This window comes from Thermobia domestica, chromosome 2 (genome assembly GCF_964235325.1).
Source record: "Thermobia domestica chromosome 2, izTheDome1.hap1.1, whole genome shotgun sequence".
In the NCBI taxonomy this organism is placed as follows: domain Eukaryota; kingdom Metazoa; phylum Arthropoda; class Insecta; order Zygentoma; family Lepismatidae; genus Thermobia; species Thermobia domestica.
Window position 1 is genome coordinate 265,668,812 of NC_137455.1, and position 23,878 is coordinate 265,692,689.

The window sequence follows — 23,878 nt, forward strand, 5'->3', positions numbered from 1 at the left end:
TTTGTACGTTCTCTTTTATATATATAGATAGTAAACTCTTCAGTTTAACGTTTCATAGTTGTGCCGTTTAGGCTAAAGCAGGCCCTAATAAACAGAAATGAATGATCTTCAAAGAATTGGTGGGAGCAAACCAAAGCCACTTCGTTCTAAGCCATAGTTTTTGTTGTAGTATATTATCTTCTGTTTGGATATGTCGTCCAATTTCCTTAAAAATGAATTGTTAGATTAACAAAATGATGGTTAGATGCTAAATGTTGCCACATGGCTACATATCATAAACAGAAGATAATACGGCTACATATCAAAGAAAGTTTTAACATTTCATTTATATGCGATATATATATGTTACACTTAGTCAACAAACTGATTACAAAACAGATTTATGCTATCATTATTTGAATTAAAAATAAATATATTTCTCTCAAATTTATTGAAGTTCTCTTTAAAAAAAAATATTATTCATAATTTTTTCTTTCATTTTTAAGCAAATATAGGTAAGTATTTTCTTCAGTATGCTTTTGTCCAGTTATTTTTATTTCTTGGCTTTTCTGTAGTCACATTCAAAAATAGAATGTGATAAATAACTTCTTTATGAGTTTATCGATTAACGTAGTGAAATAAATTTTTAGTTTTACATCCGACAGTAAAGGAGACTATGAGAAATGAAAGTAAATAATATGAAAGAATTGGTGGAAGAAAACGGGAGAATCTCATGGACACGATGTTGTCCACCACAAACTTACTTGGATTGGGATAAAATCAAAAATCCTACCACCAGAGGTGAACGCTTTACTACTGAGTCACTGTGCATCTTCAATTTGCGTAATATTTCTGTCTTAAGTGCAATAAAACTATGCTAAAGTCTGTTCCATTCGAATGATATTAGTGAAGGTAAATATATAGCGGGGTGTACGTTTAAGTAAATATTTCTTTTACTTAAGAATGTGTTATTTCCAGAAAGTAGCACTTTTCTTGTTGTTTTTAATGATTGTTCTTTTATTGATCATAAAATGTGTTCAATTTTAGACTATGTTGTGCTGTACCCACTCGATTTATTGGTAATATTAATTACTTTCATTATAGGGTGTTCCAAAAAGCAACCTTGAAGCTCATGCTATTGCATTTCATCATGTCCGCAACATTTCTGAATACACTTGCATGTATTTCCTAAATATTCTGAGTAATTTTATTCAGTTCCTGTAATTTACATAAATTGTTTCTTTACATAAATTCTAGAATTACTCAAAATTTGAAAGGTTCTGAGGATCTTAGTGGCTATAGAACTTTTATATATTACTAGCTGAACCTGCGCTCTCTACACAGCGTATCATATGCATATGAGCATGAATCTCTCTCTCATTCCTCACAACATATGTACATGTCCCTTTACTGACACAAGTGAAAGACGTCTTGATTTAAAAAAAAAAAAATCGGCAAGGGGTATCATAAAGGGGAAATTTTTTCGATTATTTTTTCTCAATATCTCGCACCGTTTGCAAGATTTGAGCCTACTTCCGGTTGGAGTTTCTAATTCATGTATAACCAGTGTTTCTTTCTTCTTGCATGCAGTATGTAATAAGCAAATACATTACATATACAATTAATTATAATGTCAGTTATATATGGTGTTCATTGGGCAAAACACTCAAAAAGTAAAGATTTATCTTCGACTCGAGAAATGGTTATCCTTCCTTTTTCATTATTATTTGGCCATGAAACAAACGCCTGAGACATATACAACCCCAATATACAACAATGTGATGTTGGAGTGTATGACGCATAGGATATGATGCTTTAGTTTTTTTTTTAATTTCAACGCTTCCAGTGTACCCTTAAAAATGTAATTAAGAAATAATTGCCATTTTTTTTTTAATATTCAATTAGAACTGGACAATCTACGCAAAATTTCCAATCGATCAGTGAAAATGTCATCTTTCTAGAGCAGTGTTTCCCAACCTTTTTCAACTTGCGGCACACTACGGGTGTAGCTTGAATTCTCGCGGCGCACTCATAGATATTACTTGCAAATATAAAATACCATGGTATTTTTTTTCTGTGATTACTGATCTTCTCACATAAATGAAAGCTCGATCACAGGTTTTCCTCCATGCTAATTCATTATGCCTATTTTTTTTATTCAAATTTAAAATAGAAAACAATTGCAATGAAATGTAGGACTCAGGTTTTTAAAAATACGCTTTTTTTTTTTTTTTTTCGAAAACTGTATCCAACCTTTCACTAAGAACAAAGATCACTAAATAACGAACGAACAAACAAATGTCTTGTACTTTTAACTTTGCTGTTTTAACCAAAACCGGTGCATATTATTGCAATCACACAGCTTGCGATGCGTCGAAGTCAAAACACAACTGTTGAACGTGCGTATGAGTGTTCTACGAACGTTCACTTGACGCGTACCGTACAAGTGCTTCCATTTCTCGTGTTAGTATGACTCTCAATTGAAGCGTAACATAGCAGCTAACCGTGGAAATGTGTACGAGCCGAAATACTGCTGCTACACAGCTATGGGTGTAGAATAATATATTAAATTACAGTATTTTTTCCATGGTAGAAATTCATAGTAATGTGAAATACAAAAATATACATTTTTTCCTATGTTTTGCAATTTGGTTGCTATAGAATTAATAATTTTGTTTCGATTTCCTCGCGGCACACCAGTTGGGAAACACTGTTCTGGAGCCTGTAGTTTCCGAGATCTCATTGTCGAAAGGATTGACCACAAACATATAAGCATAGTTTAAAAGAATTCGGAAGATGGAGGCACAACTCACATGCATTGATTGTAGAAAAGGCTTATTAAAATACAAAGGCTTTGAACAATAATTTTATATCATAAACTTTATGAAAAAGATATAGTTAACTAATTTAGACTATTTAAAGTACAAATACTTAAAATGTTTGTCTCTGTTAAACTGAAATCACACATAACCGTAAATGAAAGATTTGAAAGCTAAAGTTATAGGTTGGAGCTCAGGCGCTTTTAATTGCTATTGTAGCATTTTAATAGATAGATGCTACCAGCAAAAATCATTGTGAGAGTACATGCTGGAGAGAGCAGTGATTCGGTGCATCAACTAGTTGAAAAGCAGTTGAGCTCGTCTGCTCCAACAACCAGTTGCCATGTAATGTCGTGGTCACAGTGCATTTGAGAAACGAGAGTCTCAGTATTTAATGCCATGTAACATTGCACCACTCTATTTTTGCTGGGAATAAAAAAATGTCAAACACATACAGATTTTTAGGATTTCCAGATGCGGTATTATTTTACATACCTGCTCAGGTAAAAGAACGACCCCCCTCAGGTGTGCTGCGTGGTGCTAATGCCAAACCTTCGGTCAAAACATGTTACAACGTTACCTAGATATCAAGGTGAGTCATAAGCTTGTCGTTTTTGAACAATATGTGAATGCATCATGGTGTACTTGTTACTTGAAAGCACAGAGTGTAACCATTAATTATAACGTTGAGCGTATGTCAGTCATCACATAGATGTTCACGTGTTTCCGAAGGCAAACCTCGGGTCGGAAGACTAGTTACAATAAACAGGGACTTTCTGGAGCAGACTAAACGACGTATCCACACACAGTTACATGTCAGTTGACAAATCAGATGGAACCATGCCAAAGCAGTGTCATCATCTTCGTCAACAGGAGTTTGCTGTAGATGACCTCGAGTTGTCTCTCACGAGCCGACACCATAATATGCCAAAAGACTACTTACTCTTATTTCAATAAATGCTACAGAATCCTCGTGACAGAAAATTTTGGCGACGAATCATCACAAGTGTTGAAAAATAAATGTATCTTCAACATTCTTCCAGTTGCTATCGTTGGGTACGACCAGGCCAATTTATGCTGTCAGTTGTCCAAAATGTAACATTTGAAAGAAAGGCTATATTATGCATATGATGGAATGCTGTCAGCTGTCTGAAGTGGAAGATCTGAAACAAAGGTTATGTTATGCATTTGGTGAATAGTCAGCCAATTTGTGCTTTTAGTTGTATAAAATGGAAGGTTTGAAACAAAGGTTAGTTATATGGTGCGATATTGATTTGTGCTATGCTGTCCAAAGTGGAAAGTTTCTCGTTGTAATGTAGCAGAGTTCTGTTTTTTAACTTTAATGAAGACAGTCGGAGAAAATTGTGGGACTTTTGATTTCTACATACTGTAAATTTTGCGATGTAAAGGGAAACGCTAAAAATCAATATTGTAAATGTTGACATAATTTAACAACAATCAGATTTTATTTCATTTGTGTATACATATACACGAGAGCAGTCAAAAAGTTCCCGAAATGTTATAGTTTCGGCATGTGTAATGCAATCACTATAAATCTAGTATAGAGGTTGTTCAGCCTACGTTTGGTCGATTTCGTTCCTCCCCCTCCCGGGTAGAATGGACTCACCCGGCCTGGCTCGTGGCGTCCTGCAGTGTTGTGCAATGGCTTCCTGGGAACGAAGTTGTTTTTCCGCGCGGACGACAATAACGCACAAAACCGGACCATTGTTGTGAGTGTTGTGTTAAATTTGTTTCCAAGTGTGTGGATTTCCGCTCTGTGACCAAAATGCCGCCCAAACTAAGTTGGTTTTGGGAAGGCTATGGTGCGGCTCTTTATGACGCTCACTTTAGTGTTTCTATCATTAGAAAACAGTGCAAGAAGAATGGTTGCAACATCCATCAGTTTAAGTGGAATAAAAAATGTTATTAAAAAGTACAAAGGCAACGAAGCTCCACCATTTGGATCACCAACGAAGTTGCCTAGGAAGCGAGAATGCATCAAGGCCGCCATCACCATACAGAGGAAACTTCGCAAAATGGCAATGCAAGAAAATCCGCTAACACAAAGGAGTATGGCTAATCGTCTTGATGGTGTATGGGGACTGTGAGCCGGACGTTACACCATCAACCCAAGCTGGAAAAAGTCATGAAAGCTCGCGGCTATCTTCTCAGGGATGCTCACCAAAAGGAACGAAAGTGTAACGCCCAGAAGCTGTACGAACGGCATCTGGCAAAACAAAGGTGGATGTACGTCGTAACGCTCGATGAAGCATGGATTTACCTTTCCGACTGCGGCAAACCGAGAGCCATCATGTATTGAGAGAAAGACGCCAAGAACTTCAGAAGGTGAGTCCATGTCTGTAAAGAATCCTTCCCAAAAGGTTCATGGTCGTTATTGCCTACTGTTACTGAGGTAAACTGAAGATTCGTAGGGTGGCGAAGAACTGCAAAATAAATTCGCAGTAGTTTCAGGAGCAGATCATGCGGTCGATCTACGAGCATGAAATTCCAACAATGTACGGAAATGACGCCAATCTGGTGCGCATTCACATAGACAAGGCCTCATCACATATCTCAGGATCGTCCCTCGCATTTTACAGGGAGACGGAAGAGGCAAGTGGTATACAGGTGATACCTTTCAATGAGGTACCTGTTAAATCTCCAGATGCAAGTCCTATGGACTATTGTGGATTTGAATTGCTGAAGCGGGCTTTGGGAAAACGGCGTGAGACAACTGTGGAAGGACTTTGGAAAGCTGTGCAAAGGGAATGGGACAAGATTCCCCTCCCAGTTCTTCAGAGAAGCCTATTACAGTGGAAATTACGCTGTCGGGCTATTGTTAGGAACCAATGGAAACACATCCTCACAAGGCCAACATTGTGTTGCAGTGGTTCGAGAAGCGTAGTGGTGAGTGTCAATTATTGCAATGGCCTCCAAACTCAGCTTTTTATAACCCAGTTGAAAACCTTTGGTATATTACTAAGCGTCAGATCTGAGATCATCGAACTTCTCCACGAAATTTGTAGGAATTAAGTTACTTGTGTGTGCAGGTGTGGTGCGCCATGCCTCCAGCCACTTACCAAAGGTTTCATGTTTCCATGCCAGATCACATTGCTGCTGGCCTGTGAGCCAAGGCTGGACATACCAGATAGTAGGTAGGTGATCATAATGTTATGGTTGGTCAGTGTAGTTGATGATTTGGAAAACAGAGTACACGATATGTTGGTTTCCAAATCCGCCGAATGGCAGAGGACAATCCAGCGTAGTAGATTACAGTTTGCAGAATAAGTCTTTACGTCTTTCACATAGTATCTTGTTCAGATGAAAAATCAAGGAACTTACTACTCTACGTAGTACGTGATACTATTCATATACTATATATATAATATCGAATGTTCTAAAAATGGCTCCCACGGATCGCATAGCATTATTCTACAGGTCAAAATAAAGCGAAAATATTATATGATGGAATGCCCTCCTTAGCCTCCTTCAGCCGCTATGGGGAATCAAAATTTCATTGTGTGTCAACATCGCATATTAACTTCGAACCATTAGCATTGCCCTACCAATCCACCAAACAGTTACATCGATTGTTAAGACAATAAGTGGTGCTAGTGTTATATGTCTTTTGACTGTCTTTCATCTGGCAAGAGTACATGTATTTATTTGATGGATTGGTAGATCCAATCTATTGTTATCTGCGACGTTGCCACATAGTGCAATTCGCGTCTCCAAAGAAGGACCTGAAAAATGTATATGGTTTATTTTGACTTGTAGAATAGTGCTCTGTGGTCCTTGGGCGCTATTTTTAGAATACCCGATATATAACATTGTATGATAGTTAAATTCGAATGTTAGCATGACAAGCAAATTGTTCTAAAACAATCTAAAGTTTGATTGCATTTGATACTGTCATATTATTGAGTGAATATTTTCCGGGCCCTTTAATCACTATTTCAGTTTTACTAGTTTATGTAAAAATAATAGTATATAAATATCATAGTATACTTTTATTTTCGTTTCGGCGCCGCGGTGGCTCGGTGGAGCGCTTACCTGTGGTGCGTCATATTTTCGGGATTCTACCATTTTCTCACACTTTCTTCATTCTGTCATTTCGTTTATCATCATCAGTCTAGCCTCGGAGCATAATCGAAAGGTGTTATTAAAAAGGGAGCCTAGAATAGTGTATATGTGTTTTGAATTACAGGATATATTGTAATGTAAAAATAGATTATTATTAATATTATTATTATTATTAAATGAATATTTTATCTAGATTTCGGACTGATCGAACATTGCTAACAATGTAGATTTCTATAATTTGAAGCCATTACATCTTTCTAACGTGTTTTAACTTTCATTATGATGCAGTTGCTACAATAAGATGATCATGACAAAACAGCTGTAAAATACGAAAGAATAAACCTGGAATGTTGTATTATTTCTCCAATATTTTCTGAAGAAAATATTTCCTACAACCCTGGGCCATTGTATAAGACCGGAAGTTTTTCATGTGTATGTTATTTTCACCGGAAGTGAACTTCCACATCACAGTACTGGCAACGCCGCTGAATACGGGTTGGTCAACATGAGAGTACCACTCAAGGTTAAATGTCAGTTCGACTGTTATATACAGTAAAGTTAACATATCCAATGTTGCCTTGAATAAAGTTAGCCTTTCCGCATCGTCAGTATTTATTTTTTGTCTTCTTCATCCTCTGGTACGCCTCTCAAGATCAAGTCTGTTGTATGAAACTTCTTTACAAGTCTCTACTGTCCGAAAATAATTCTCTACTAGAAATACGCAACAAATAAAGTAACACTTTTGTTGTTGTTGTTGTTGTTAGGATAGAGGAGTTGGCAACTCTGATAAGTTTAGTCTTCCCGGTTATTACTCATCGAGTTTCTTGGTATGATAAAGAAGAATCAACGGTCGAACATAGTTTGTCTATAGCCAGTAACACTCGTTTCAGAAATTTATGTTATTTTTGTATGTAAAAATGCCAAAGACAGAATCTTAATAAATGGGAAATACTCGCAGAAACGGTGTTGTGTTGAATCATTTGCCAAGAAAAATTAATTTTATCTCATATCACGTATCGTAAACAGCTTTCGTTGCTTCGCGAATGCATTAACCACCATTACAAAGTGGCATAATCAACTTGTCGGAAGAGCAGCAAGCAGAAATGGAATCTCAGGAGTATCCTAACGTCATACATGTGATTATAGAAATGTGCCAATGGTATGTATAATATCATACACTTACGTAAATCCAATCATGTGTATGTGTATAACTTTTATTGTCTACATGTTATAAATTGAACAATTGCATGGTGAAAAACTAAATGGTGCTCTGTTTCTTTACAGGCAAGGAGGTGGTGGTGGACTTCCAAATTTACCTCCTGCGACACAACCACCAGCACCAGCGAAAGAAGTGCCAGTTAGTTCGGTTCCAGCAAGTAACATGCAGCGAGGATCGTATCCCCCACAAACCGGATACGTGACGCAACAAGAAAGGGCTTTGCAGGTAATGTTGCTGAAACAAGGTAATCATACACGTTGCACCTACTTGAAAAGAGATTTCTTTTCAAATATCTATTCTACCATTTTTGAAAAACTACTTTCATATCATCGGTAGTTCTAGCTCTAAAAATGTATTATTTCATGCAATAAGACTATTCCTTATGTTTATATTAACGCCAAGAAGGCATCAGTTTTGTCTTAAGATTTCGGTAACACGTAACAGCTGAAAAAGTATGTGTTAATACTGTATAATATTGCTATATAACTTTTTGGGGGGGGGGGGGGGGCTATAATTTTACAGCTCTAGAAAGCATCATTTAGTATCTAATCTGACCAGTGCTTGAAATATGCTTGTACCTAAAATAAATACAATGAATAGATTTGAATTTTCTACTTGGTTTAATAGTATGCATATTCAGTATTGATTAAAAAAAAAGAAAAAAGAAAAAACAAATAAAATGAAATTACGTACACGTAACCAGAATTATCTAGGTGGTCACGTTTCAGCAAAAACTTTATTGCCTTCCTCAGCACAAATTCTTTCTGAAAGCTAACTTTACCTGTGAAACTAGTTCTCCTGAATATAATTACTTTCCTTCATCTTCATAAGTACTGAGTAGGTGAGTAATAATAATTAAAGAAGCATTGCTTCTGAGTCCCATGTGTTTCACTTGCCATTCTTTTTCCACTCAGTTAACAAACGTAATGGTCTAAGAAGTGACAACTTTGCAACTATGTATATATAGAACATTTGTGTTTCCTTACTTGCATATTTTAAATCTGTACCTTCACTGTAATGGTCGCCATAGTAGGTTAAAGAATTTTATAACTGTGCCTTCAAATACCATATATAATCAGTCACTATATATATATATATATAGGGTGTTTCAAAACAACACCGATAACGTTTGGAAGGTGATTCCTGACACCAAGATAAGACAAAAAGTATAGACCAACCTGGGTGCACAAATGCTTCCTTTCGGAGTTATAGGCTGCCGAAAACATGAAATAATGAACCTTAAAGGTCCATCGCTCCAAAACTATAGGATGTACCGTAGTCGGGTCAAGACTTTACTTAGGAGCTAACATGTGCCCTATCCAAAAATACATATTTCAGAATCCTGCGGTACTTCCCCAACATTTTTTATAGAAGTAGTTGGTGAGTACCTTACCGATGATAGCAAGTATTTTCAGAAATCAAATTAAAAAAAAAAAATTGAGTGGATCTTTTTTTTTTCCCTTAATTGATCATTACTCTGGTTCAATACTAACATCATCATTGTCGAAGTACTCCCAAAGTCTCAATGTACTTATTACTTTCTTCCAGTCCTCAAACCAACACATTTAAGGAAGATGCATGTAAGTAGAATATCCTAGTTTATAGCAGAAAAGAAGGGCGCTTTCGAACGTAAAAGTATAATCTGTAGAAGCAGTTTCCGATTCCTACAGATAAAAAGATTTCTGTAGGAATCTGCTGTTAAAATTATTCAAAAATATATCCAAATATTTGTTATTCGGATAATTTTCTTCCCATTATATTATTTGTTTGTTTGAGTAAATTGTCCTTTATTAGGCTAATCGTTCGAAAAATCATGGCATAGCCCCTCTCGTAAGCTGCTGCTTCATTTTTTTTCTTTCTATGGAATGTTAAATCATGATATGATTTATACATTTGTTGAAATTTGAATTCTGATGTGCTCTGATAAAATTTCCATTAAGGTTCGTTTTGGTATGAAATGGAAAGACACTGTTGGGCGAGAAAGTTTTCATATTGAAATAAGACTTCTGAAAGTTTGAATAGATTTGAAATATTATTACAGAAAAAACAAGAAACTATTTAAAAAGAATATGGAATATAGCCTACGTAACAGAAAATAATCACATGAGCTTGAAATTCGAAAACAGTAGTAAAATTATGTGTGTGATTCATTTATTGCAAGTTCAGGTTTCTGAAAGAGGTGTGTCTGTTACGTATATTGGATGTTCAAAACGTATTCTCGAAACACTTTCATTTCGCTGTTGATCTTTCCATAATATACTCGTAGTTGTTTAATTTATTCAATTGATTTATCAAAAACAGTTATTGAAAAAGGACCCTTTGGTTCATCTACTGCATATTCAAGGGATCTCGGAAAAAGTGTCCTATTCATATGTAGAATATTCCACAACAAACTCTGGATAGGACCTTTGATTCTTCTGCTGAAGAAAACTATCTTTCTTGTAAATGTACCCTAATTTATGTGCCAGAGCTCCAGAAAAAATTCCTGAAAAGATGCTTCTGGATTCACCAAATAGATACGAAAGATTCCGGGAAAGACACTCCACATTAATTTGATGGAGCTTTAATAGAAATTATTTGAAAACCGCCACCGGTTATCTTCCCTTTTAGATCCACCAGTGTCGCCATTTGTAAGTAGTTGGAAAGTCAAGTGAATTCGAATACCTCATAAAAGATTCCGACTATAGTATTTCTGGGTATTTCATAGTCTGAAATATGAAATACTGTACTAGGTGAATTTCTGTACAGTTCTGTAAATAAGGCCCTGTTAAGTTCAATTCTTGTATTCACAGTAAGGTAGGATTGCCAAAATTATTCCAAATTCATTTCCAATATAACGTTTCTAAAAAATAATTCCCGGATCGTGAACATTAACCTATAAGCAATTTGAAACTTATGTAACATACAACGAACGCATTACTAATGTGAAATTCTAAGGAACTCGGAGGTAAATTGAAGCATTATAGCCATTTGGTTGGTGCATTTTGAAATATTCGCTAGATGTGCCTCACTTTCAAAAGTCCGAAAGATCGAAAATTAGAGTATTTTGTTAGTCACAGTGGTTCCCAGCTCAATCAGCGATTGGATTCCATGACGAAAGAAGTCTGGAGTCTACGATGCGAAGAAGTCTTCAATCATGGCTTGCACTGTCCAGTCATCAGGGATATTTTTTCCTACCAAGAAGTAATCAAGATGCCGGAAAAGGTGTAGTAGGTGGAAGTGACATAAGGAGAATCCGATTGGTAATGGAAGGGTGTGAAGGGTTTTATACTGCAACTCAAGGAGAATCTTGGTCAATCTTCTTGGGTATTCCATGAATTTAGAGAACTACGTATCTTCAGAAGACAATCCTTGTTGGCCGTTATAAACACACGTGACACCCATGATTCCAGCTTTTCCACTTGCCAAATGCGCTGAGCCGCCGAACGTCAGTATTAATATATGAGTAATACAAACACTTTTCCCAGGGTTTGCTTTCTTTTTGTTCCTAAGGAGCTTATCAGAACTTGGCGTTTACCAGTGGCCGCAGGACTGAATTTTTCAGTGAACATCGATGAGGAATTTCACAACTAATAGAGTACGTTCTACTTCTGATCCAACAGAACTGGATTTTCATGACTACGCGAACTGTTCGAGTTTGAACTCGTGAAGAAAAATCACTTTTTAATTGTTTGTTCTCGTTGGCGCAGTTCCACGAGATTTTCAACAGCACACTTCCTCATGTCTTACTGGGAGTCTGAACATGTACGGAATGGTGACATCGTACGCAATCCATCCATTGGTTGTGTTGCAAAAAAATAGTTTCCCTCCAGACACAAAATCGAAAATATTAATTCCTTCAACCCAATATTGTCATTTTCATGTGAATTTTTTGTTGGCAGTTATAATCAAGCTTTATATCGATGATGTATTCTCATGTTTGAACTCTAGTCCTCCTATTGCAATGGCATGTCAAAGTTGAAGACAGCCGTGCATTTTCCACGGCTTCGAGTGTAAGTGCACTTGTAACAGTGAGTGATAACTTACTTAATCAAAAGATGTACTATGGACTAAAATTATTTTCTGTTAATTTCTTTTTTATTTTAGCAAGCAAGAAGTTTATATGGAACACCACCTGTATATCATCCCACTTATACTCCGAAGCCATCGCCACCGGCTCCGTCTGTTAATTACCCAATTCATCCTGATGTTCGGCTGAAGAAGCTTCCATTCTATGATATCTTAGGAGAACTTCTCAAGCCATCAAGTTTAGGTAAGTCATGCATTATCAATCTGAGAGGCAATTTAGAATAGTATATATACCATCTGAAACTCTTTGCCGCCATATATACATATACAGGGTGTTTTCGTGACCTCAGGACAAACTCAGAATGATGATAGATGACAAAACAAGCCATTTGAGAATAGGAAGAAAGTGTCCAGAAGTGTATTGTTTCGGAGACAGAGGCCACCGAAAATTTGTTGCAACGGGACAAAAACGACCATAACTCGTGAACGAAACGTCGAATTAAGATCCGGTCAAAGACAATATGCATTATTCATGCCTGAGATTTCATTATTGTAGGGATGAATTGGAAGCAGGGATGGTGCAAGGGTAGCTTCAAAAGAAAAGTAAGAAATTTCGTAAATCTGAAACAATAGAGTTATGTTTCACAGTGTCAAACTACGATAGACTGCAAAACTATGAGAAGTCAATACTCAAACTTGAAGTAATACATCTGTAATTACTTGCTGCAATAGATTAGTAACAGGGTTTGCCCAAGTGGGCCCAGCCCGAAAAAAACCCACCTGGGTTTTTGACCTTTCTGTTAGTATATTATTGGTAACTAAGGTGATCACATTGAAAGTTATTTTTGTCAGATTTTGAACTTTCTTTGGGCGAATTATATGCTTTCATGTTAAGGTAGTCAACAACATTCAACATAAGACCTTTATGAAGTTCTGAATGCACTGAATGAATGAATTTTAAAAACTTAGCTCGAGATAATTATTGAACAAATTAATGTGTGGATTATGCTTATAGCCTATTTGAAGTAAAATAAGCAATTTTGTATTTTAGAAAATACTTTCCGTGAATAGTGCGCTTCCTGACTCTGCGCCGCCGAGGAAGTTATCCCTCATACGTTGACGGATTTAAGATCATAGGTGCCGGTACTAATAGTAAATATGTAAATACATTAGTAAAACTATTAGTATTATTTCTTACCTTTCACACTAACAAAAGTATTCAGTAAAATTTGGTTTTCCAACAACAGTTCAGTTCAGTCATTTGTTGCTACCCTTCAAATAAGCATTCTGTAGAATCAACACCAGCAATAGCGTAAAAATTCTTGTCAAAATTAAGAAGCTTAATGCTCGTAGCTCCCAAGACTACGTAACGCTTACTATTTTAAGTGCTGAATTCAAACTTCAGTATTAATGGAAGTTTCGATGTACATAAAGCAAGCTGCATTTTCAAGAAAAACCCGTCGTGAAAGAAGTGTTCGGGAAATTCCCGCAATTGAACCCACAAGGCATCGGAAGGAATACTTCAACAATAAACCTATTTATTTTACGCTGGAAGATATTTAATTTCATTTATGACATTTTGAAACATTTACTTTAATAAAATATGAATTATAGGCTTATCTTTGTTAATTGTTTTAAATTAATTTTCAGGAAAGAACCGTCTTGCAACAAGTGCTCGGGAAATTCCCGTAATTGAACGCACAAAGCCTTGAAAGTGAACTTCCAATAATAAAACCATTTATTTTACGTTGAAAAACATTTATTTCATATAAGACATTTTGGTAAATTATGTCTTAAATTAATATAGCTATTTGGTATTCACATTTGGCGAATGTCACAGGCCCCTGGGATGACTCGATCTACATTTGTTCGTTTGAGTGCCTGTACCACACAGTGTTCAACTTCCGGTCTTTTAAATTTCAGGATACAAGCTGGAGACACTCTAAATTTTCTGTATAGATTTTTTCGGCATACCAACATAAAATTACAAAGTGGCACCTTTTTTTCTTTTTTCAAAATAGCGGATATCCACGCTACAAAGGGCTGTTTTCGGTCTTTCAAGTTAAAATTTTCAAAGTAGAAGCACGAGAGATTAAATTAGTTGTATATATTTTGGCGGTATAAAATTTTAAAATGGCGGTCATTATCCAAAATGGCGGGTATCCATGCTACAGGGTGCAATTTTCGGACTTTTTAAGTTGAAATTTTGAGGGTAGAGGCACAAGACATTCTAAATTTGCTGTATAGATTTTTTCGGCTATTCAATATAAAATTTCAAAATGGCGGTCATTTTTTTCAAAACAGCAGTGAATAGAAAATTGTTGCAAGTTTTGACAATGACAATCTTGAAATGTAAATCATATTTTAACATTTTTACCCCAAAGACATTGAAATATTTCGAAAAAAAAAAACAAAAAATACCCGAGAAAACCCATATGGACCCAGGTGTTTTTTTTTTTTCTTTTCAAAAATACCCGGGTTTTTTCAAACCCTGATTAGTAAGACCAAAGGTAGAACATGTTCCTTAGATTCTGAATCCATATTCATGCTGTTCTTGGAAAGCTAAATCAATTGAGAGAAAAAAAAAAAACGAATCCTGATAATCTCTTACCATTTTTGCTCTATGGAAAATCAGTATTGAAACCGGAAATAGTACATTCCAACCACTTTTGGTTTTGATAGTGTGTTGCGGATTGTGATGGTATGTTTTCTTCACAGCATGAATCGTTTGCATAAAACCGCTTATCGCTATCAAATACCATTTTGTTCTGTCGTGATAAATGCTGAAACTGGAAATGGCTAACTTGAACAACTTCCAGCTTGAATAGAAGGTTAATGAGAAAGATGGAACCTATTATTGAGACAATGAATGAATTGCAGAAAACTGCATCTCGATATCTATTACCGTTTTTGCTCTGCGAAAATCAGTATTTGAACCACTTCTAGTTTTGGTAGGGTGTTCGGGATAGTCGTAGTATGCTGCCTTGAAACGTTGAATCATTTTCAAAAATTCGCTCCTCGCTATCTGTTACCGTTTTCGTTCTATGACGATAAATGTTGAAACCGGAAGTAGTCATTTTGAATCACTTCCGATTTGAGTAAACAGTTAATGTAAGAGATGAAACCTATACTTGGAACGTTAAATCGATTGCAAAAAGAACATATTTCGATATCTTTTACCGGTTTTGCCCTGAAACCTGTTGACAGACGGACGGATAGCCAAAGCCATTTCTGTAAGACTTTCGACACTTAAGCATAGCATAGTTTGGAAGTCTAAACAGTGGGACGACCCCAATTGTATGCAGTAATGTTGTTTCGGGTAGAAATATGTCTAGTATTTGAATTAAGGAGGAAACATGGGTCTGGGAAAGCATAAACTACGTATTGGATGGGAACTGTGACCGTGAGAAACATTGATAGGAATGATGGGCAATCATGAAAGGAGAAATTTGAAGTTAGGAACTGCGAGTCGGACATGCGACAGTGTAACAGTTACTTGGTATGAATGGTTCTAAGAGTAGTAGCAGGCAAGTGCAGGATGTCAATACATTCATTTCGCGTAAGAAGGACAATGATTCTGTATAATATTGGATGATTCTATAGTGTGGGTGAGAATGAGTTCTGGAACGAAACAAAATAGTTTCATGGATTCTTTACATATATATTTAAGTTTATATATTAAAACTTAAAAGCAAAATTACTATGATGCAATCAAAGTGTAATGACATACATCAATGCGCGCTGATGCTGAAGATGTGAAACTCACCCATGTTCCTCTACAGTGAAATGGCTGGGAAAATGAAGCTTCAACTTGACAAAATAGCGTACACTTCAGTTTATGGGTTATCACCATACTTCAGAAGTGAACTAATTTGTGGCTGGTTCGATCCCCGGCTAAGTAAGTTTGTAGTGGACAACATCATATTTGTGGGATTTCTCAGGGTACTCCCGTTTCTTCCCACATTCTCATCCCACAGATTCTTCCATTACGATTCACTTGCCTTAATTATCCGTGTCTCAGCCAAAAAGCTATAGTCGTGGGACGTTAAAGATTTCATTTCACTTCAGTGAATTAATTCAGTTGTTGAAGAAGACATGAATGTGCGATTCTGGAGTACCGTAAACGGGCAGGTATGCACGAATTATTTGACATACGCGTTACAGCTTTTATCTTTAAATCTCTTTCAAAGAGACGCTTTCACCCTTGAACTTATAAAAGATTATTCCGATATCAATGGATGGCCCAAATATAAACCTTTCATTTCCCCATATCTTCAAGTCAGATATCAAGACGTTGCCAAATGGTCCTTTAATACTTAGTATAGGAATCCTTGGTGGGTTACTTAATTTGCGTGGGCTGCAATTGAGGTAACAAATCATGATCGTAGTACTAGACACTAAGGTACTTCGAATGTGCATTGCCCGTCCATCTCACTTGATTTACTATTGCTGCAACGACCTCCAAGGTTTTAATAGTTATATATTGTAACTTCCTTAGTTTGCAGTACTGAGCAATAAGTGTGGTATTGTATGTTCTAGTTTCATGTGTACTTTTGAAATGTGTAATAACCTGACATAGTGCTATTTGAAAAAAATACAACTTTACGTTGGGCAGGCGACACTATTAATCTGGTGCTATTGAGGATTACGTCAAACCGTTTTCCCCTGCTGATACGAGGAGTGTCCAATACGTTAACTACTTAGACAGGAGGGGAGGGGCGGAACATAATGATGTCTGCACTCACGCTAAGGCCACTATGGGGAATCCCGCTGCGTAATTTGAGGTCAGTCGGAGCAACGTAGTGACCGTGAGCTGCGTAGCGAATGTTTGTGTGACGCCGCGAGCAATAGATTTGCAGAAGTTAGATCACCAGTCGGTCATCAGGGTCGTTTCTCACTAAAGAAAGGAAGGGACCAAAGGAGATCCACGAGCGACTGGTGAAAGTGTACCGGGATGCAGTACCGTAAGAATTCCTGGTCAAAGCAATTCAAGTAAGGACGTTACTCTATTGAGGATGACCTCCACTCCGGGAGACCGGCGGATGCAGAACCACGATAATGTGCCACAAAGTTGTGGACATGGTCCTGCAGGGTCGCCGAGATTGCAGCAACATGTGGCATATCCAAAGGATCCGTTGTGAAGGTTCTGTATGGCCACTTGGGTATGTCAAATATCTGTGCTCGTTGGGTCCCCAGAATCCTCACGCCTGCACGGAAGTCGTGCCGGATGCAGCTGTCTCAAGACTTGTTGGACTTCTTTGAGGATGACAAATTCCAGGCTCAACTGGTGACAGGGGACGAAACCTAGATCCACCATTGGGATCCTGAGACCAAGCAGTGAAAACACCACGAAACCTGAAGAAACATTTGCGGGGACAATGTTTTTTGTCGGACAACGAGGTCCAACATGCTGTTTCCCAGTGGTTTGCAGGCCATGAGAAAGACTAATTTTTCTCTGGGATTTCTTTGCTGCCCACAAAGTGGCGGGTACATAGACCTTCATGGGAACTACATCGAAAAACAGTGATGACCAGGTGAGCCTATCTGCGTTCCTTCCTGTCTAGGTAGATAACTTATTTGGTCCTTCTTATAACTTATTTCGTATTTGCATTCAGTATTTCTTGTCTGTTTAAAAGTTACATGGGCGTTCCAAATAAATAGTTCATCCTGTATAAAAGACAATCACTTAGGTTTATGAATAAGGAGAATTGTTTGTGCTACTATTTTCTTCAGACCATCCTGAATATTGATGCTCACAGTGAATTAGTAGAGCTCTTACGTCGTAGCACAAATGTATATGTAATATAGTTTCGCAGTCTGATAGTCTTTAGAAAACACATTCGTATTTCAAGAGTAACACTGACACTGACACACAGAACTGAAAGTGAGTTCCACGGCGAACATAATAGTTGATAATTTATACAATAATATATGATAATTTATATACCGCATATATAATATTCATTCCCGTCATTTAAAAGCATTACAAGTATGTCTTCGTGCTATAGTGTTTGATTACGTACTTAGTGCCCTTGTACCTAAGCGGTTAGAGTACACTCCTTTGGCTCAGTGGTAGAGCGTTCACCTCTGGTGCTTGGGGTCCCGGGTTCGATCCTAGCCCCCACCAAGTGAACTTTGTGGTGGACAAACACCGTGTGCGTGGGTTTTCTCTGGGTTCTTCCATTTCCTCCCACTTTCATCATTCCACCATTTCATCCATTATTCATCATCACCGTCTCCTTTAGCCTAACCGGCATAACCGTGGGACGTAAACCTCAAAGATTTCATTTACGATCCTTTGGCGTGGGAGACTCGAGTTCGATTCCTGGCGGGGGATTATGTTCGGGTTCCTCGTTAAGCTGTATGGCCACATCTCATATAGTCTTGCTGCTGAACGGGACACTAAACTCAAAATCAAATTAAATCAATTTTGTTACTGTACTATATGAATTAAGGAGTGGTAAGTAATACGTAATACTTCATTTTCTCTTCTACAGTACCCCAAGGTTCATCTAGGTTTCAAGAGGCAAACTTTGTGTTCCATTTAACTCCACAGCAAGCATCAGATATTGCAAGTTCACGTGATATACTACCGGGATCAAAAGTTGACTTTGTGATACAAGTAAGTATTTTGACATTTTCATGACTCGATATTTTGAAGTTGAACTTGATCATTTTATGTATTTTATTTCTCTTTTAACTGTTATATTTAATGTACGATTGTAATATTTACGGAAAAGGGCTCTTTACTATTTTCATAAGAAATCTGAGAGCTACGATGTCATTTCGAAACCAAAGTTATAGAAAAGAAAGCATGTAGAAGCGGAACACGCTGAAATATTTCCCTTCGCCAATCGAATAGTACTTATGAGCCCAGGTAGAATTTTGATATTGTAAGTGAACATATTATTCTTATTAATACCTTTCAATTTGACTACTCTAGACATATATTACTGTTTGCTATATTTTTCTTCAACGAAATGACGTGTCAGTCGTCATTTAGTAATTACTGATAGCTGCCTATACCGACGTGGAACGATTTTAACTCATTAACCATAAAAAGTAAAGTTCACATAGTGCACATTCTTTGATGAATGAAATACTAAAAATTACCTTTCTGCGCGTATGTTGTTTGCTCCAGATGATAATTTCGATTTACCTGACTCAATCTTCGGCTTTTCTTCTGAGATATTGGTTTGAATTCAAACATGTGCACCATATTTCTTGATAAAATCACATCTCACTTCGTAAGTACCAGAGTTAACAAGTTCATCTATATATTAATTTTTATAACCTGTCATTGATTCCTCGAAGCTTTTAGAAGATTTAAATGTGACCTTGAATCTATATTTCACTAGTATATATAATACCATCATCTGTAAAATCTGTTTCAAGACTGTCGTTGTTGCTAAATTATATTTTCGTGTAATTTAGAGGGAAATAAATTGTTCCCATTTTTAGTAACTTCCTGATAATTTTCGGTGGAAAGTAGATTCAAAAAAATCTTAATTACTTCCAGTATTTATGGATTGAATTGTTAATAATGTAATCTCGTTGTTTGTCCAAATTTTCTCTAAGTTCAAATTCAGATCGTTTGTTCTAATATAATAGGATTCAGATAAATCTCTCTCTGCGTTAAAAGTTTCGCTTTACTTTTTTTTCTACCTCCGTGTTTGAATGCTCAAAATAACACTAACGTTTAGAAAGTTCTCATACCGTTAAAGGATTGTTCTTAGGGTATTGTTTGAATGCTCAAAATAACACTAACGTTTAGAAAGTTCTCATACCGTTAAAGGATTGTTCTTAGGGTATTGAATATGTTTCTTGATTTTGGTTTTCATGTTTCTCGTGCTCATACCGAAATATATATGTTATCAGAAACACACACAATTTCGAAATCATCAAAATTAACCAGTTCATCTATATAGTAATTTTTATAACCTGTCAGTGACGTGAAGCTTTTAGGAGATAACAGTGAAATTATATTAAAACCAGAAATTTAAGGAAATAAACTAGGTTGTAATGAGAACGATATATCAATATTGATGACTTTTTTGTATATATATATATATATATATATTACGGATTTTTTTTCTGTCATAGATATATTTTGCAAGTTCAAACCGTTATTTATTGCTATTGTTCCTTACCATATATATGAAAATGTGTAGATATATGTATACTCTTAAGAATCATCATCTAAATGTTCGTTTTAACTGTATGCAGTAAGTTGCATGCATTTGGTTCCTTACGTACTGTGGTAATAAATTTGTTGTGCCAACTAATCGTTACATCTATCTCATTATTTGGATCTTACTGTAAAGACAAGTTAATTTAAGGATAGATATTATTCAATTTTACAAGAAATTCATGCATATCCTTTTTCTTTTTAATAAATAAAAATGGTATTATCCGTAAACCTGCAATATTTTGTAAGTTTAAAGAGATCCTACTGTAAAATAGTTCTTACAATGTTCCTAACTATATTTGGTAGAAAAAGGGTTGCCTACAATTAACTCTTCTGCCTGTTTATAAATTTTATTTTCTTCCATTTCGTTAAATTAATTTTCCTTAATTAATCAGTAATTAATAAATTAATCAGTTCTACGTACGTTTGACGGCTAGGTCCAAAAGTATAGAGTGAAGTTTGTCTTCGATATTAATCGAGGCAGCTTGTAGATTTCTGCGTTAACCAGAGCTCATATTCAAAATTATTGTGGAGGATAGCTTAAATCACTTGGAGCATTGAGTTACGTAGCCCGTTAACTATTTTACTGTTCGAAAGCGTTGGGGGTTTCTTGGCAGAACATTATAAGTCTATAGTTATTTGTTAATTTTATGTTTAAATGTTAGTTTTATTCTTATGTGCATAAACCTGATCTGCACCCGTTTGCTACAATTTGCAGTATTACGTAATCAATCCGTTTGTTTTTGTTAAATGTTCTTGTTTAATCTAATTTTTATACTTTTGACAATTTAGTTTTGCATCATCACTCAAATTGCTGTTGGCAAAATTTGCTTGAAGAGGAATACCATCTGAAGAATATAAATAATTATTATTTAAAATTTTGTGCGAAAATGTAAAAGTATATAAAAACTAAAGGGCAACTCAATTCATAAAAAATATAAGGAGAATCGGTAAATTTGGTTACCAGGAGGTGAAAACCGTTATTTAATGCAAAATTGGAATTAATCAGCAGAGTTCAGATAATATTTAATCGTAAAACATTTAGATTGATGCTTATGATGACAAGGGAGGCTAACATTATGGACTGCTAAATACTGAGCCCAAAGTTGCTCATATAAAACTAAATATCCGCACCAGCACGTAATAGAACAACAGTCAAAATTAACCTCTAAATTCTAATCTGAACCTATATATATATATATATATATATATATATATATATATATATATATAATATAGTATGACGAACATCGTAGCAACTTACCGTTTACGTCAACACAGTATATGCATCCTCGTTAAGAGAATTGTATGTAATAGCTGTTTTCTTTGGGTTCGGAAAAGTCTTCATATATATACATATAAGAAGGCACGACTGATAGCCAAGCTGATAACACGACCATCCTGACAGGGAGTATTGCAGAGAAAGAACAAACTCGAGGCTAGATGTAGGCAGACAGAACACTGTTACAACGGGAGGTGAGCAGGATTTATTCTCATTCCAAAAGTGCATGATTGTGGGTCCTGAGCAGCAGATGCGTCAATAACTCACAGCAGTACTTATTAGATGCGCTCGTTTCAGTGTAGTGAAGATGTACAAGGAGTGACAAGAACATGGGCTAACGGCCTCCAAGAAACAGAACTGCAGAGCATACGAAAGCTCACGTCGCGGGGCAAGCGTTGCGTCAAACGGCTCGTGACAGTCAAACGAACCATCAATGTCTGGGAATTACGTTACCAATTAATAGTGGATAGACAACATTTATATCTCACCCAACTATATGGCCTCTCCTCATATTCCTCATATTCTGCATTGAGAGCTCCAGTGCTTCACGTTGTTTTCACCGAATGTATGCACACTACTATCTACGGAATGAGTTGTGACTCATAAGATTAACAGACTTCCCAGTCTGCGATCATCCATTCTCCATTTTGTTGCAGCATATAAGATCCACAAGTATTACCCGTTGCACGAGTCTGTGCATTTGTTTTGTAGTGGCACTGCTGTTGTGTTTATGTTTTGGCCTTGGCAAAGGGGGTGGTGGGAGGGAAGGCAGGAATAGTTTTCTGTATTGCTTGACAGGGTTGCCAGGACGTCTTCCTACAAAGTAACAGGCCTTATGCCACAGCTAGATCAAATAGTTTTACATATTCCTCGCAAAACGACTTGAAATATGTACACACTACTCTCACGCAGATTTGATTCTGTTCATATCCTTTTGATTTTCTCGAAAACCTGACCATAAAAGAAATCTCAAGAAACTAGCACCTCTGGCGACCCTGCCATGTTGCTCCTACCCCTTGTAAACAAGGAAGTTAGTTCCCAACTTCGCCGCATGCAGAGATAAATCAGACTAGCAATAACCCCTTAAGTGCATGTGTGCGTTTTATAGTCACAAGGGGATATTGAATAGTGTTTGCTCCATTGTGCTGCTCCTGTAAACTTGTACCAATACTTGGATGGGACGCTGACGCTGTCTCAGCATTTTACCGAGTATACGTCCAGGGCTTATAGCGAGTCACTTTTTTTTTTTTTTTTTAAACTAAAAGTTACTTTTTTTTCAAGTTTGTCGCTAAAAGTTACTTTTTTGGGAGGTAAAGTGACTTTTTCGTGTGATTTATGTTTTGCATTGGCAGTTTTCTAAGAAAAATATTATAAAAATTATTGGAAAAAGGCAGAAACTTGTTACTCATTACTCTTCTGAAAGCTTCAGTACTTGCTGCCACATGTGAAACAGTCAGCTTTATTCTCACTTCAGCTTTTATTCTTTCTAAAGCATAGTGGGCGGTTGGTGCATGCTTAAACTCTCAAAGTGGGGTTGAGAACCCTTCTGTGTCTATTCTTTCTTCTATTATAATAGTCTCTTAGTGTTCTCTCATAATAGTTAACGCTCCGCTCGACGTTGTGTGTGTGTATTTGTGTGGTTCATCATGTTCGTCTTGTGTTATGCTTCTTGTATGTTGTTCTTAAGAGTAGGTGATGAATTTGAATATTTTACGGCTTTGAGAACTCTCAATGCTAAGTTAAATATAATGTCTGGGATAAAGAAATTCGAAAATAGGTCAGAATGGTTCCACTTACTCAGAAGCTTCTTACATCTGCTAAGTCTGCTTACCGTAACTACAAAGCACACTTAGAAAATCTACAAGAGGAGGAAGCTCAAAAAAGAAAAGATAAAACAAAATAACAAACAAAGAGAGAGGGGTGATGGAGAAATTGACAAAGGGAAAAAGGGCATGATAAGATTTTGGTCACTTTTTTGTGTGCTTTTAGTCACTTTTCAACTATTTACAAGAGACCAGACCACTATGAGCCCTGTATGTCACTTCTCTTGTTCAACAATCTTGGTACATTCTCACTACTATTTTTGAATTGTACTATTCATTACTGAAGGCGATTGGGCGATCAAGACTAACTTTCGGGACACTAGGATTCGATTTTTGTCAAATTGATGTCTTGGAGTTTCCCATCATGCGCAAACAGTCCATGCTCCCTTGTAACAGTAAGATGTATGCCAATGTTGGCGTGACGTGAGTGTGTCTGGATGGTCGAACAATTCCTCGTGAATAAATATGGCAACAATT

The 23,878-nt window shown here is 36.5% G+C and overlaps 1 protein-coding gene across 5 annotated transcripts in view; it reads left to right on the forward strand.

Moving 5' to 3' along the window:
- Nucleotides 1-23,878, forward strand: part of Su(var)2-10 (E3 SUMO-protein ligase Su(var)2-10) — a 107,762-nt gene that overhangs the window by 50,000 nt on the left and 33,884 nt on the right. For all 5 annotated transcript variants that reach the window (XM_081748650.1, XM_081748652.1, XM_081748654.1 and 2 more), the window contains 3 exons: nt 8,166-8,325; nt 12,187-12,352; nt 18,606-18,730. In XM_081748650.1, the coding sequence (XP_081604776.1) occupies nt 8,166-8,325; nt 12,187-12,352; nt 18,606-18,730 (451 nt within the window). The remainder of the gene's footprint in view (nt 1-8,165; nt 8,326-12,186; nt 12,353-18,605; nt 18,731-23,878) is intronic.